This window comes from Solea solea, chromosome 21, assembly GCF_958295425.1.
Source record: "Solea solea chromosome 21, fSolSol10.1, whole genome shotgun sequence".
In the NCBI taxonomy this organism is placed as follows: Eukaryota; Metazoa; Chordata; class Actinopteri; order Pleuronectiformes; family Soleidae; genus Solea; species Solea solea.
This window is the reverse complement of record NC_081154.1, coordinates 18,323,623-18,335,542: the sequence shown is the minus strand read 5'-3', so window position 1 is coordinate 18,335,542 and position 11,920 is coordinate 18,323,623. Positions and strand designations below refer to the sequence as shown.

General features: G+C 45.9%; 1 protein-coding gene across 1 annotated transcript; it reads left to right on the top strand.

The window, feature by feature from the left end:
* The first annotated feature begins 5,458 nt into the window (after positions 1-5,458).
* LOC131448859 (proline-rich protein HaeIII subfamily 1-like) lies at positions 5,459-6,243 on the top strand. Its single transcript, XM_058621647.1, has 2 exons — positions 5,459-5,581; positions 5,686-6,243. The coding sequence occupies exons 1-2, from the start codon at positions 5,459-5,461 to the stop codon at positions 6,241-6,243; spliced, it is 681 nt and encodes a 226-aa protein (XP_058477630.1).
* The last annotated feature ends 5,677 nt before the right edge of the window (positions 6,244-11,920 follow it).

The window sequence follows — 11,920 nt, the reverse complement described above, 5'->3', positions numbered from 1 at the left end:
CCACAACCCCTCTCCCCCACGACACCCACAGGAAACAGGCCGGATTTAGTGCCGAGAACCCTGACACAGCTCATACTTTGGGCGTATAGGGATTGGATGGCCCTAAGTAGTGCCCCCCTCACCCCATACTCACGCAGCACCTCCCACAGTATCTCCCTGAGAACCCAATCATACGCCTTCTCCAGGTCCACCAAACACATGTAGACCGGATGGGTGTACTCCCAGGCCCCCTCCAGGATCCCTGCAAGAGTAAAGAGCTGGTCCGTTGTTCCACGACCAGGACGGAATCCGCATTGTTCCTCTTGAATCCGAGGTTCGACTACCGGTCGAACCCTCCTTTCCAGTACCTTGGAGTAAACCTTACCAGGGAGGCTGAGAAGTGTGATGCCCCGGTAATTGGCACACACTCTCAGGTCCCCCTTTTTGAAAAGGGGGGCCACCACCCCAGTTTGCCACTCCTTCGCCACTGACCTCGACCTCCACGCAATGTTGAAGAGACGTGTCATCCAAGACAGCCCCTCCACACCCAGAGCCTTCAGCATTTCTGGGCGGATCTCATCAACCCCTGGGGCCTTGCCACTGCGGAGTTGTTTAACCAGCTCAGTGACCTCCCTCAGGGAGATTGACGATGATCTCCCATCAGCTTCCCTCTCTGCCTCCACCACAGAGGGTGCAGATGTCGGATTCAGGAGTTCCTCAAAGTGTTCCTTCCACCGTTCGGTTACCTCCTCAGTCGAGGTCAACAGTGTCCCATTCTTACTGTACACAGCTTGGATGGTCCCCCGCTTTCCCCTCCTGAGGCCCCGAATGGTTTTCCAGAAACACCTTGGTGCCGACCGATAGTCCTTCTCCATGTCCTCTCCAAACTTCTCCCATACCCGCTGCTTTGCGTCTGCCACAGTCTGCCACAGAGGCTGCCGCCCTGTGAGGAGATATTTAGATCGGCGCGTTTGCAGCGACTAGGAGCATTTTAACCATGAAAACAAGTTAATATATGTAAGTAGACCTCCATAACTAACATATATGTGCGATACAAGCATTCTATGTTGCCTTTAACACAGAGTTAACTGAGCGTTAACTGAGAGTTAACACCGAGTTAACACATAGTTAACTGAGAGTTAACACAGAGTTAACGCAGAGTTAACACAGCGTTAACTGAGAGTTAACAGAGTTAACACAGAGTTAACACAGCGTTAACTGAGAGTTAACACAGAGTTAACACAGCGTTAACTGAGAGTTAACAGAGTTAACACAGCGTTAACTGAGAGTTAACACAGAGTTAACACAGCGTTAACTGAGAGACAACTGAGAGTTAACACAGAGTTAACTGAGAGTAACGCAGAGTTAACACAGCGTTAACTGAGAGTTAACTGAGAGTTAACAGCGTTAACTGAGAGTTAACTGAGAGTTAACGCAGAGTTAACTGAGGGTTAACTGAGAGTTAACGCAGAGTTAACTGAGGGTTAACTGAGAGTTAATGCAGAGTTAACGCAGAGTTAACACAGCGTTAACTGAGAGTTAACTGAGAGTTAACGCAGAGTTAACTGAGAGTTAACACAGAGTTAACACAGCGTTAACTGAGAGTTAACAGAGTTAACACAGAGTTAACACAGCGTTAACTGAGAGTTAACACAGAGTTAACACAGCGTTAACTGAGAGACAACTGAGAGTTAACACAGAGTTAACTGAGAGTAACGCAGAGTTAACACAGCGTTAACTGAGAGTTAACTGAGAGTTAACGCAGAGTTAACTGAGGGTTAACTGAGAGTTAACGCAGAGTTAACTGAGGGTTAACTGAGAGTTAATGCAGAGTTAACACAGCGTTAACTGAGAGTTAACGCAGAGTTAACTGAGAGTTAACGCAGAGTTAACGCAGAGTTAACGCAGAGTAAACTGAGAGTTAACGTAACACAGATTTAACAGAGTAAACGCAGAGTAAACGCAGAGTTAACACAGAGTTAACGCAGAGTTAACACAGAGTTAGTGTAGAGTTAATAGCCTTTGTCGTGAGACAATGAGAGGTGGAGAGACGTAAACATGTGACGTGTGCAGCGGCTGATGAGCTCTCAACATCCACATGTATGAATGTTTTCACACGTTCATGTCACATTGTTACGTCAACATTCATTTATATTGTTACACTCAGATTACATACAGATTATACAGACTCACATCAAATATTAGCCCAGTATGAAATAGTATTACTGTACTCTACATGAAGCTGTGTGTGTGTGTGTGTGTGTGTGTGATAGAGAATAGAGAAGGCAGTGATATTATTTCTGTACGAACAGGAGGCCTCACACCATACTTGGGGACTGATTGGATAAAAATGATATGGTAGAAATCAATATCACAGCAATGTGTAATAAACACAGGCCTGCAGGCAGTGACAGATAACATTACATTTATGGAAAAGCAGAAATCAAAATGACTTCACTGGTTGCTTCTGCCTGCTTAGAGAAGCTTATTGCATTCCCCTGAAACACAAAAGCAAGCTCTGTTTTTCACAATTAACAAGATCATTTTTTACAAATAAATAAATAAGTTTGTTATTTGTAAGTATTTTTAGGTTGTATATGTTGGGGGTATAAACCAATATTTCCCTATTTGTTATATGGCATGTGGATCTCATCTGCATCAACACACAAAATGGCTGTGGAGCAGGCAGCGCCAGCCCTGAGTAATTTGGTGCCCTTGGCAAGATTTTAGCTGGCGCCCCCTCTTGCATCGCAGCAGTCAATTTCACAATCAACTTTCATACAATCACACAGAAACTGCATGTGTGTATTCAAGATTTTATTTCTTTGAGTAAAAAATATCACACCAAATAAAAACTAAAGAAAGAAACAAGTGATAAAATTAAAAAGGACAGCAGCACCTGATGCTGTGTCACTGGGGGTGGTACTGAAATATTTTAAAAGTGCATCTGAAGAGAGAAGAGAAGTATATGTGACGACTGCATGTTACATTTTAATAAAAAAAACAGATGCTTGGTGTGCTATACATGAGACTAATATAGACTAATAACGAAAATGTCTTTATTGTCATTGCAATGCAATTCAGTCTAACCAGAGTGCACAAACCAGTATATGTATATATATATAGCCTATGAATGATATGGGAAAGCTAAGGTATGAAATATTAACAGTTATACACTTTAACACTGATGTAAACTTTAACAAACATAAACTGTGACACATAAAACCAAAGGCTTACAACCACCCTATTACAAAGGGGATGGACAACTAAAAGCATTTTAACTGACATACAAGCAGGAAAGACACCTGTAAAATAACACCTGAACAGGCCTAACGTTAAGTTTCCAAACGTCCCTGATGAATTTAAGGTGGAGTAACATTAACACACGTCGACTCAGCTATTTAGTGATTATTAAACAATGTTGCTATCGTCCCAAGTAAGCTAGCAAGCTAACACTCTGCTCCAACAACGGTAACTACGATGCATTAAACTATTAATCACATTGACATTACTGTACCTCTATCTTTTTCACCTTTTTCTTCCTCTTCTTTCCTTCTTTTCCTTCCTTGGGCGCCGGATGGCTTCAGTCTTTTGGACATAATTCTTTTTTTTTTTTTTTTTTTTTTTTTAACCTGTCCTGTCCAGTACCCAGGACATGTAATATGATTGACTGCATGCCTTTTGGTGTCGGACAGATTTGATATGTGCAGGACGAGTCTGGGATACTCGGAACTGCAGTATTTTTATTTATTCGTTTAAGGATTATGTGTTGCGGGCAGCCGGACCGGACAGGGGGACAGGGGGACAGGGAGTGGACTGACAAGGGGATGGGGAGTGAGCGGGGAGGAGGAAGGGAGGGGGAGGGGGAGTGAGAGAGAGAGAGAGAGAGCGAGCGAGAGAGAGAGGGAGAAAAAAGAAGAGAGAAAGAGATCGAGAGGGAGAGAGAGAGAGAGAGCAAGGTGGACAACAGTATAATACGTGGGTTAGTACCATTAAATTGAAATTATATAGACAGAACATACCTGATAAGACAGAACCTAGACAGCTTAAGGGTGACATTAGTGTGTTAGTAACAGGTTAATAACATTAAACAGTTGAAATTATTTAGTGTATACAGAACATGCTTTCAGATACAGTTTATATAGTAATTGTTAACGACCACATCAAGAGAGTATGTCCGGGCTTACAACAGTTATATCAGTTAAATTTAATTTATCTTAGCGTGTTAGTGTGTGTGTGCGTGTGTGTGTGTGTGTGTGTGTGTGATCGTGCATATCAGTGTATATGTGCAGGGGTTGTCATTAGGAGTGATTGGAATCTGGGTGGGGGACTGTGCCAATGTCCGGCCCGTCCCCAGCGACAGTCGGAGGAATGCGGGGGGAAAGCCCCCCCACCCAAGGTCGACCCGAGGGGGCCGACGACGACAAGACCACGGACAGAGGCCGAAACCACCCCACACTCAGGCAGGCCGCAGAGGCCCAGGGTCCCCGCACCCAGAGCCCGCCAGCGCCCAAGGGCAGGGCCAGCCCACCACCGGGGGGAGAAGCGCCCCCCCCAGACCGCCCACCAGGGAGGCACGGCCAGATACCCACCACTGCCACCCCCACCGCCCCCCAGTAGCCGACTGCACGCCCCCCAGCCCAGGGAGGGACAGGCGGAGGCCCACGTAGGGCCACCAGCCAAGGGGGCCCCCAGAGACGGAAGAGAGGCAGACTCCCGAGCCGGTCCAGACCCCCCAGGTAGAGGCAGGGCCAGTGGTCCAAGGACCCGCCGTGCCCAACCCCGCGGTGCCCCGGAGAGGGGTCCCCCAACATCCAGGAGCATCTGCGCCCGCCGACGACCCCCGCCGGGTAGGCAGACTGCCGCCCACCACAGCACCTTCAGGGAGGTGCGTCATGATGAGCCACAACCATGCCTCCCGGACACCCCCCAGACCGAGCGTAGGGGATCCGATCCCCCACGTCCAGCGACGCCTCATGGCCACCACTGCTGCCCTCACCCAGACCGCCAGTCCCAACACGGCCAGGGGGTGAGCAGGAATCGAGCGCTCAGGAGTGCACCCACGACCACCCCCCCCACCCCAGCCCACCGGTGAGTGATTTGGAGGTGTGTGCGTGTGTGTGGTGTGTGATACGATGTATGTTGGTATCTGGGGTGTAGTTAAAATGGTGGAGGGAAATGTGGCACGGGCGTCCCACTGTTGGCAGACAGTGGAGCCGTCGACGTGTCTCTCGCCCACCAGGCCCTAATGTCTAACATGCGATAAAATTAGGGGAAGAGTGGCAGATCATCGGGGGGAAGGAGAGCGGCCCCACCATGTGATGGTCCCACCCCCCGACCCCCCATCAGCTCAGCCACACCCCCCCCGGTGCCCTAGATGTGTGTGTTTAGATGTATCATCTGCGGTGGGGGGGGGCGTAGGGGGTGGGCAAGAGTGCCCCCCCAAGTAGGTTGCCAGCTTCCTGACTGGCAGGGCCATATGCCCCATTCCCACTCACCCCCGGCCAAGAAGGGAGCAACCCGTCCAGGCCAGGGACACGCCATGGCATCCCATGAGTGCCGCCGGGGCGGAGGACCAGATACCCCCACACTCGACCAGAAGGTAGGACCCCGGTGAGCACACCAGCCCCGACGAGGCAGGACCCACACCCAGGCCACCACGGCATTACTGACGGCAGCAATCCCCAGACCCCGGCCCGCCCACAGCCCAGGAACAGTCCAGACCAGGCCTACGTTCCACCCCATCTCCCATCCCAAGGGTCCCCAAAGCAAGGCGCCCCCCCGCGTGCCCCCCACCATGCCCCCCCCCCCCAAGGGACGGAGGACGCACAAGTCCGCCCCAGAGCGCAGCAGGAGCACAGCAGCGTGCACCGCCCCGCCACCCCGGAGGGCAGATCCCAGGGGGGATCCCCCCCCCCCCCCCCGCTAGGGGCCAACTCCACCCCCCAGCGCCCCGCAGGCCCCAGCGCACAGAGACCCAGAGCCCCTACCCCCACCCGCAGTGCGGCGCCAGCCCAGCCCCAGCCCACGGCCCACCACCCCCAACCCCCACGGGCCCCCCAGGCCAAGGCGGCAGTCCCCCCACAAATCCACCCCAACCCCCGTAGGGCAGACCCACAGCCACCGAGGGACGGTAGACCCAGGGCCACCAACCCACACAGACCACCAGACATCCCCAGTACCCCAGATGCACGGCCCGCAACACCACGGACCGACCAGGGAAGACACAGTCACCAACCCGCCCTAGGAAATATAATCAATTAGAGGTGTCCAGGTCAAATCAAATATAGGTAATTGTTTCTTTATGGAAGCAGACATTCTCTCCATAGAGATGTGATCTAAAATTAAATTTCTGTATTGGTTTAAACTTAAGTTTTTCTTGTTTTTCCAGTTCAAGAGGATAGTTTTCTTGGCGATGCTTAGGCTATTGATTAATATGTGTGATTTTTCCATGTTTATATGTATTCCGTTTAAATCACCCAGTATGCATAGCATGGGGGAAGGTGGTATGGTGTATTCGAGACATGCTGAGAGGTCCTCGCATACCCTACACCAGAAGTTATACACCGGTGTGCATAGCCATATAGCATGCATGTAGCTATCTGCTGTGTTTTCGTTGCAGTTTGTGCAGATATTTGATTGTAAGAGCCCCATTCTGAACATCCTTTGTCCTGTGTAGTGTGTTCTGTGTAAGATTTTGTATTGTATTAGTTGTAGGTCTGGATTTTTTATCAATTTGAATGTGTTAGATGATATCTGTAACCAGAAATTTTCATCTAGGCTGATGGATAGGTCCGCCTCCCATTTTGTGGTTGGTAAAGAGATTATACAATCATTTTTAGTCAATAGTGCATGTGTTTTAGACACCATTTTGGGAGACATAAGGTTTAGAAATTGTTTGATCATTGGAGGTAGTTCTAGATCCAATTTACTGGTTTTAAACCTCGTCTGGATTACAGATTTTATTTGTAGATAATCAAAGGACGTGTTGCTGTTAATGCCATATTGTTCCACTAAGTTATGGAATGGAATGAATTTGTTATCTTGAAGAATTTGTTCCAGGTGCCTTATACCTTTTTCTTGCCATGATTTGAGTTTTAGTGTTGTTTTATTCCGTAGTATGTCTGGATTATTCCAGATTGGGGTATATTTACATGGGATATGCAAGGACCCAGTGAGTTTGATAAATTCCCACCAGGCTGACAAGGAGGTATTTATATTTATGCTTTTAAAGCACTGATGCCGTTTAATGGTTTTACTTATAAATGGTAAATCGGAGATTTTAATTTCATTACAGAGTGTTTGTTCGATGTCTAGCCACAGACTGTCCAGTGGTTTAGGTTGAAACCATTTTTGGACATAGTGAAGCCTATTTGCAAGAAAGTAGTTGTGGAAGTTTGGAAGTTCCAGACCACCATAGGCTTTTGCTTTTTGGAGTGTTTTTAGACTGATGCGTGCTGGTTTGGTTTTCCAGAGGAATTTTGTGGTGGCAGAGTCTAAGGATTTAAACCAGATTGGTGAGGGTTTAGTTGGAATCATTGAGAAGAGGTAACTGATTTTTGGTAAGATCATCATTTTCATGGTGTTAACTCTTCCCATAAGTGATATAGGTAAGGAATTCCATCGTAGGAGGTCATCCTCTATTGATTTAAGTAGTGGGGTATAGTTTAATTGTGCTAGATCTGACAGCCTGGAGGAAAAATTTACACCCAAATATCTAATGTTTCCAGATTTTAGAGGACAGGATGGTGATGATTTGAAGTCATGGTTGATTGGTAGGATGATTGATTTTGCCCAGTTTATCGAGTAATCTGATATGGCTGAGAATTTATTAAGAAGTGTAATAGTCTCAGAAAGAGAGCTTTGTGAGTTTTGGAGGAAAAGTAATACATCATCAGCATAGAGGCTTATTTTGTGATGTAGTTTTGTTGTTTGAATACCTTTGATATTTTTGTTTGTGCGAATAGCCGCTGCGAGTGGTTCGATAAAGATGGCAAAAAGCGATGGGGAGAGTGGACAGCCTTGTCTGGTACCTCTCTGGAGAGTGAAGCTTGGAGAAGTTTGATCATTTGTTCTGACAGAGGCACTGGGTGAACTGTATAAAATTTTAATCCAGGAGATGAGTTCTTCTCCGAATCCAAATTTTTCCATTGTGGCAATTAGGAATTTCCAGTTTACTCTATCAAATGCTTTTTCTGCATCTAGTGAAACCACTGCTGCTCTAAATTTATTGATTGTGCAGTAGTCTATTATATTTACTAATCTGCGTGTATTATTAGTTGAATGTCTATCCTTAATGAATCCTGTCTGATCTGGGTGAATTATGAAGGGGGTGATTTTTTCCAGTCTCCTTGCTAAGGCTTTGCAGATGATTTTAAGATCTGCATTTATGAGTGAGATGGGGCGATAGCTGGATGGGAGTGACGGGTCTTTCTCAGGTTTGAGGTGGAGACAGATATGTGCTGTATTTATGTGTGTGGGGAGAGTGTTACTTTCCTTGATTTTTATTATCATTTTATAGAATGTTGGTGCTAGTATGGACCAGAATGTTTTGTAGAATTCCACTGGGAATCCGTCTGGTCCTGGGGCTTTCCTGTTTGGCATATGGTGTAGGGCCTCATTTAGTTCAGCTATTGTGATATGGGACTCCATAGAATTAACCTGTTCGTTATTAAGTTTTGGTAGATCTATGGAGTTTAAAAATGTGTTTATGTCTGTACTTGATGAGTTATTGTTTGATGAGTATAAGTTTTTATAGAAATCTCTAAAAATTGTGTTTATTTCTTCCGGTGCATGGGTTAGTTTACCGTCTGGGTCTTTTATAGAGTGGATAGTTGTTTTTTCTTTGTTTAATTTAAGTTGGTTAGCTAGGTATTTACTGGACTTATTGTTATGTTCAAAGTTTTCCAAGCGTAATCTCTCCAGTTGGAACTGCGTTTTCCTTTCTATTATTTTGTTTAATTCAAGTTTTAATTTTCTTATATTATTCAGCAGGTTCTCATCTTGGGATGCAGCATAGGCAGTCTCTAATGTTTTTATTTTATGTTGTAGTTCTAATTCCAGTAGGTTTTCTTTCTTCTTTTTAAATGAGGAGTATGAGATTATTCTACCCCTCATAACTGCTTTTGCTGCCTCCCAGAGGACATCTGGTTGTGTTCCTGGCAGGTCGTTTGTTTCTAGAAAAATTAACCACTCTTTTTCAAAGTATTTGATGAAATTTGGATCATCTAGTAATGATGTATTAAATCTCCAGTTTCTGATTGGTGGTGTGATGGCCTTATTAGTTATCTTTAGTGAAACTGGTGCATGGTCACTAATGGTGATAGGGTGAATCAAAGTGTCTGTGACGTCTGATAGAATTGAGCTGTTGGTGAGAAAGAAGTCAATTCTAGAGTAGGAATTGTGTACAGGTGAGAAGAAGGTGTATTCTTTATCAGCTGGATGACAGGAGCGCCAAGCATCACAAAGACCATAATCACTCATGTATTGTTTAAGTGTTTCTGTTGATTGCCAGTTCCGTGTTGTTCCTGCCTTACTGAGCCTATCAAGTTCTGGGTTGAGTACCATGTTGAAGTCCCCTCCTATTATCAGTGTTGTGTCTAAGTGAGTGGACAGTGAGGAGAAGAACGTGTGAAAAAAGGAGGGGTCATCAACATTAGGACCATATATGTTAGATATACAGAAGTTTGTATTATTGATTAATAAGTGAAGTATTATAAATCTACCTTCTGGGTCTATCATAGTGTTCTTATGTATGAAGTTTAATTTTCTATTGATCATGATGGCGACTCCTCTCTGTCTAGAGTTGTAGCTTGCTGTGTATATGTGGGGAAATTGTGATGAGGTGAGCTGGCAATCTGACTTAGCTAGGTGAGTCTCTTGTAGTAAGACAATGTCCGCTTGGAGACTATTTAGGTGGTTGAGGACTTTAAGTTTTTTGTGTTTCGAGCCAATTCCACGCACATTCCAAGTGACAAGCCTGAGTGTATTCATCTTATTAACCATATTTACTTATCTGGTGTAGCCTGTGTGTGTTTTCTGTGCATGTGCACAGGCTGATGTTTAACACAGGGTGTGTGTGTTCCCATGTAAGTATGTGTGTGTGTGTGTGTGCCTGTCTGACAGCCTATGTGCGAGTGCTGTTGTCTAGGATATGGTATGTGTGTGCGTGTATGCATGTGTGTGTGTGCATGTGTGCTTGTCTGACAGCCTATGTGCGAAACTACAGCCTGTATGTGGATGTGTGTGTATGTGTCTACGTGCTTGTAACGTGTTTGTGTGTGTATTATGTGCATGTGTGTGCGTCTGTCTGTCTGATAAACTGCAATACTACAGCTTGTATGTGGATGTACATATGTGCGTGAGTTTACGTGTTCAGCATGTGTATGTATGTATATGTGCGTGTGTGAGAGAGAGAGTGCATGCGTTTGTGCTGTTATATGCAGGGGCCTCGTTTTGATGTGGTCATTAATTACAGGATACATGTTGTAGATTGTGACATAGTATACTCTAGAAATACATGAACATAGAAAAACATAAAAACATAAACATGAAAAACACATAGAAGGATACAGTGACAGAAATAACCAACCAAAGTCCAACAAAATTCTTACCGTCTTCTTTTTTACCTTGGTGTACGTTACGGAGATGTGCAGTGATTGTGAATTTAGTGGCGGATTAAATGAGGGAGCGAGGGAATAATGTGAGTGTGGGTTTAATTATGGTTTTATTGTATTGATTTAATGTCGGCGATATATCGGTTTACTGTGTTTAGTAGAGCCAGGGGGTTACCTCTTTGTCCCGGTATAACTGACCGTTGACATAGAGCTTGTCCACTGCTATTACTGCCCGGGATCCGCCGTCAATAAACTTTCTTCTCACCGGGAACAGTCTCCTGCGTCGCTCCAGGATCTCTTTCGGGAACTGGTCGTTTACGCTGAAGTCCGTTCCTCGCAGCTCCCTGCCTCGGCTCTTGACCAACTCCTTTTGTTTAAACTGTTCGAATTTGACAACAATCGGACGTGGTCGCTGGCCTTCCTGTCGTCTCCCTCCTAGACCATGGGCCCGGTGGAATGAAATGTTTTTGACGGTATCTGCCGGGAGTTTGAGTTGTTTTATAATGAAGTTCTTAACTGTCGCTCCTGCGTCTTCTTCGTTTTTTTCCGGGATCCCAGAGAAAACTAGATTGTCTCTCATGCTGCGTGCCTGTAGATCAGTAATTGAGTTCTTTATGTGAGTATTTTCTTCTCTGAGGCGCCTCGTTTCCTCAGTGAGCGTTTTAACCGACCCTTGAAGTGTGTTGTTTTCCGCCGCGAGCTGGGACACCTGTTGCTGGCTGAACTCAAGAGATTCTCGCAGCGATTGGAATTCCTTGTGCAGAATCTCTACCAGAGAGAGTCGGCCATCGAAGGTGTCCAGCTTCGCGTTGATGGAGGTAAGAATCTCCGTGAATTCGCTGTCAGATGATGAGGCTGCTCCAGGTGAGTCCTCCGGGCGACTGCGTTTGGAGGAGGGGGTAACCGCTGGTTGTTTTGGTTTCCCCATTACGACTCGTTCAAAGTACTCGTCGATGTAATCCTCCAGATCCTCCAGTCTCCCGTATTTGCCCTCTTCACGTGCAGAAAAGGAGATGTGACTGACAAGTAGTTTTTCCCTTATTTTTCCTTGATGATAGTATACTGTGTGGAAATGTTTGGGCTAGACGCGCGCCGCCATGTTTTGATTTGGTTGCACAATCTCGCGCAGTCTCGCGACATAATTTTGGACATAATTCTGATACAGTGTCATTAATCTTTTTCTTCGTCTCTGGGTCAGATTCAGGCAGCTGGCCTCTTGACCCCGCCCCCCTCACAGAGGGCGGGTACAGAGCGACGGATCGTTGCACCCAGAAAAAAGGCTTCTGCATTATTTAGTAGTCTTTGCTATGACTTTATGTTGCTGT

Bases quoted from the DNA above. Each gene is read 5' to 3' on its own strand.
- LOC131448859 (XM_058621647.1), top strand. From the start codon at position 5,459: ATGCCCCATTCCCACTCACCCCCGGCCAAGAAGGGAGCAACCCGTCCA. The intron at 5,582-5,685 runs GTAGGACCCCGG...GCCCGCCCACAG, and splicing joins CCCCCACACTCGACCAGAAG to CCCAGGAACAGTCCAGACCA.